Here is a 3,973-nt window from a genome sequence, read left to right as displayed (position 1 = left end):
GGGGGGGGGTTTACAGGTTATAGGTGGGTTTAAAGATTCTTTGGCTTGTAATTGGTTAAAGACATGAAGCTTTGTTTAAAGGCTTGCAGTGTTTTAAGAAAAGGAGTTGTTTATCAGAGATAAGCCACCTGTAGGTTTGTCTTGCATACCCTTAGGCTTGTTAATAGGTTATAAAGGATGTCCCCAAGAAGGGAGAGGGACATGATAAGGCATGTCTGACCTCCTTCCTCCTGGCAGGCAATTTAGTTTTGGGATATTCCTTTCGCCACGAAGGGGTCCATTTAGTCAGCCGGTGGGGGAGGGGAGGTGGTAAGCCTTAAAATTTTATTTTAGTTCACAGTGGTATCTAAGCAAATGTCTTGCAGAGTTTATAAATAACATGTAATTTTTAAAATGGGATCAGAATTTTATATTTTAAAAATAGAGGATTATATTTTTAATTTTGCATATTTTCATTCTAGTTGATCTACCACTATTGTAAAACATTTTGAATGCAATAAAATCTTAAGTTCTTATATAAGTTGGTATAAAAACAAAAAATTGTTACTTGCCCCTTTTTCTGAACTATGGGCTTTTTCTTTCTTTTCTTTTCTCTTATTCATTTATTATTTGCAGTTGACAAGCTCTTCTACAATGGGCTTTTTCTTTCTAATTTTTATTATAAATATTAGTAGTAAGTGTTCTATTGGATTATGGTGTCAAGTGTATAACACTTTGATATAAGGTATAATAATTTTGCTAAAATCTAAACTGAAAAATAGAGTGTGAATGGAAATCTTAAAGATTTTCACTTAATTATGTTTCCTGATGCCAAAACTTTTCTAAAGACATCTTTGAAGGGAAGTATACACAAAACAGTAAGAACTTAAGAAAGTTATTTATAAGCTGGCTGCAGGTAGCGCATACCTATAGTCCCAGCTACTTGGGAGGCTGGGGTGGGAGGATCCCTTGAGCCCAGGAGTTTGAGACCAGCCTGGGCAACATAGCAAAATTGCTTAAAAAAGAAAGCAAGCTATTTGCACCTTTCTGAAAGTGAAGTTAAGTCCTATTTAGTATTATGTAAAATGTAACCACTTTGGAATCCTAGCGGGACATCTCTTGAACCTGTTTTCTATTAAACTCTATTTATTATAACATTATTAGCAAAGATAGTAAACATTTCTACCTGGCATTCTTAGGTATTGGGTATTAATTATAAGTGAGTTATCCAGATATTGAAATATTTCTTCAAGTAAAAATTGTGTTCACGTATTGGAAACCTTTCTGGAATACTGTATGCTTCCCAGCCTTTTAAGAATTATATGACTAGATTACATTTGTTGTAGAAAAGAAAAAAAAAACAGCTCAGTAAGCTGATTATTTTCTCATGATAACATCACCGAAAGATATAAATAAAAAATTTTACATGAATCCTTCTATTTCTGTGGGTGTGTGTGTGTTTTTAATAAAAATGGGATCGTATCATACATACTTTTCCTGCTTTTTGCATTTCATACTTTTCTTAAACAGAGGTAACTAGACAACTGAATTTTATTTTATTTTTTTGAAACAGGGTTTCACTCTTGTCTGGGATAGAATGCAGTGGAGTCATCATAGCTCACTGTAACCTCACATTCCTGGGCTCAAGTGAATCTTCTTCCCTCAACCTTCTGGGACTAATGGGCATGCATCACCACACCCAGCTAATTTTTTTTTATATTTTTTGTAGAAACAAGGTCTCACTATGTTGCTCAGGCTTGTCTTGAACTCTTGGCCTCAAGTGATCCTCCTACTTGGCCTCCCAAAGTTCTGGGATTACAGGTGTGAGCCACTGCACCCGGCCAACAACTGAGTATTTTATTCCCTTATAACCTAGGCAAGAAGAAAGGAACTTGACATTTACTGAGTTCCTAAGTACTGCAGAGCACTTTATATTATCTCATTAAACCTGGATAGGAATGGCGTGACCCCATTCCTGAGCACAGGACTGAACTTTTTTGTACTTCCAGGACCAAAGCTTTGTCTTCCCCTATGCTCCCTGAGGGAATCCCCTTTTTCCTGTCTTCTTGTCTCTTCTCTCTGTGACCATTTCCAGATCCCTGATTGTTTCCTGTGTGCAGCTATGGATTTGTTAAAAGTTCTTACCTGTCTGCAGCTGTGGATTTCTGAAAAGTCCTTTGCCTTCTTTCTTCTGTGTGATCCCACTGCTTCAGAGAAACCATGCATCATCTTCAGTCGTCACTTTTATTCTTGGCTAGTGAGCTGGAGTTAACTAGCCACTGGAGCACAGTCTCAGTTGTCCCCAACTCCAGCTTCACCCCCACCTCCTAATGTTTCTTCTTTCTCCATTCCTTTTGATGGAAGGGATGGCATCTTACTTCTTAGAAATGAAAGGTGAAAACCATAACCCCAATTTGGACTAAGGGCTACTGAGGTACAGTTAATGGGGCAAAAATGTAGAAAAAGAAGAAATCCTTGAAGCAAATTGTTTTAAGTCAGGTTGGAATGAGTCATTCTAAAGGCCTGCTTATGGAAATCACCCCAGTTGGTAAACTCCCTGCCTTGGAGGCCAACATAATTGACACTGGCTTGACCATCTCCAAGAAGGAAGGTGATGCAGTCTCAGCAGGCATGCTTTCCTAAGATTATCAATCTTCAGCTAGTCCTAATTTAATTCTTTATCAGTCTGAGGTGACAAAAGAAATGCAGTGCTTTAAGAATATAAAATAAAACTTGAAATAGACTATTCAGGGCAGACATTTGGCCTTACTGATCACTGAATTCTCTGTAGATCTATTTTTGTTAGGTGAATGTAAAGCAAAATTAAGGTGAGATATAAGTAGTAATTTGAGGCAGTGGCATGTAGTTATTTTATGAGACCATATACATTTTACATGATCCAATAGTCTAAAATTTACATGTAGAAATTTACAATACTTTTTTAGCTGCCAGCTGAAGATGAAGTCTTACTACAGAAATTAAGAGAGGAATCCAGAGCTGTCTTTCTACAAAGGAAAAGCAGAGAACTGTTAGATAATGAAGAATTACAGGTAACAATGGACTGAAAAGTTGCTTTAGATGTTAACCATTTTATATTTGTACTACTTAAATCATGCAGGATCTCATGGTACCTAATGGAGTCAGTACTGCCAAATGCTACTGCATAGCCTCTAAAGCAGTGGTTCCCAACAGAATCAGATGCTGAGCTTACGTGGGCCATGTCCCTCAAGCATATTGTTATTTGTTTGGCTTATTTATTTTTGTTTAAGTCCTCTAGGTTATTCTAATATGCTGCCAAGGTTGAGAACCACCACTGTAGGGTCAGACTGCAGAAGTTCAAATCCTAGCCCTGCTGTATAACTTTAGGCAATGGACTTAACATCTCTGTGCTTCAATTCTCATCTGTAAAATAGGGATGACCACCTACATCACATAGTGAATTGGAGCCAATGTATATGAAAAACTTAAAAGTCAGTAGGCACTCAATAAATGTTAGCTATTTTTATTGTCATCAGTAATCAAAAGGATAATAGGGAGTGAGATTCATCTTAATATTAACTGTGCTATCAGGCTATCATTTTAATGGAAATGACACATTTAACTACATTTTAAAATTTTGTTTTTAACTTGTAACATCTTTGTTTCTGCAATTCTCTTAAGAACTTGTGGTTTTTGCTGGACAAACACCAGACACCACCTATGATTGGAGAGGAAGCAATGATCAATTATGAAAATTTTTTGAAGGTTGGTGAAAAGGCTGGACCAAAGTGCAAGTAAGAATAATAAACAAAGGAGTATCTTACGTTAAGCATTTTTTTTTTTTTTTTTTTTTTTTGAGACAGAGTCTCACTCTGTTGCCCTGGCTAGAGTGAGCACCATGGAGTTAGCCTAGCTCACAGCAACCTCAAAGTCCTGGGCTCAAGCGATCCTACTGCCTCAGCCTCCCGAGTAGCTGGGACTACAGGCATGCGCCACCATGCCTGGCTAATTTTTT

At 37.2% G+C, this 3,973-nt stretch overlaps 1 protein-coding gene across 1 annotated transcript in view; it reads left to right on the top strand.

Moving 5' to 3' along the window:
• The window catches only part of PPP2R3C (protein phosphatase 2, regulatory subunit B'', gamma), a 28,991-nt gene that overhangs the window by 3,360 nt on the left and 21,658 nt on the right, over positions 1-3,973 (top strand). Inside the window, exons 3-4 of the mRNA XM_012657917.1 lie at positions 2,925-3,029; positions 3,640-3,752. Coding sequence (XP_012513371.1) covers positions 2,925-3,029; positions 3,640-3,752 — 218 coding nt within the window. The remainder of the gene's footprint in view (positions 1-2,924; positions 3,030-3,639; positions 3,753-3,973) is intronic.

Source organism: Propithecus coquereli, unplaced genomic scaffold (assembly GCF_000956105.1).
Source record: "Propithecus coquereli isolate 6110/MARCELLA unplaced genomic scaffold, Pcoq_1.0 Scaffold116, whole genome shotgun sequence".
Classification (NCBI taxonomy): Eukaryota; Metazoa; Chordata; class Mammalia; order Primates; family Indriidae; genus Propithecus; species Propithecus coquereli.
This window is presented reverse-complemented; position numbering and strand designations above follow the sequence as displayed.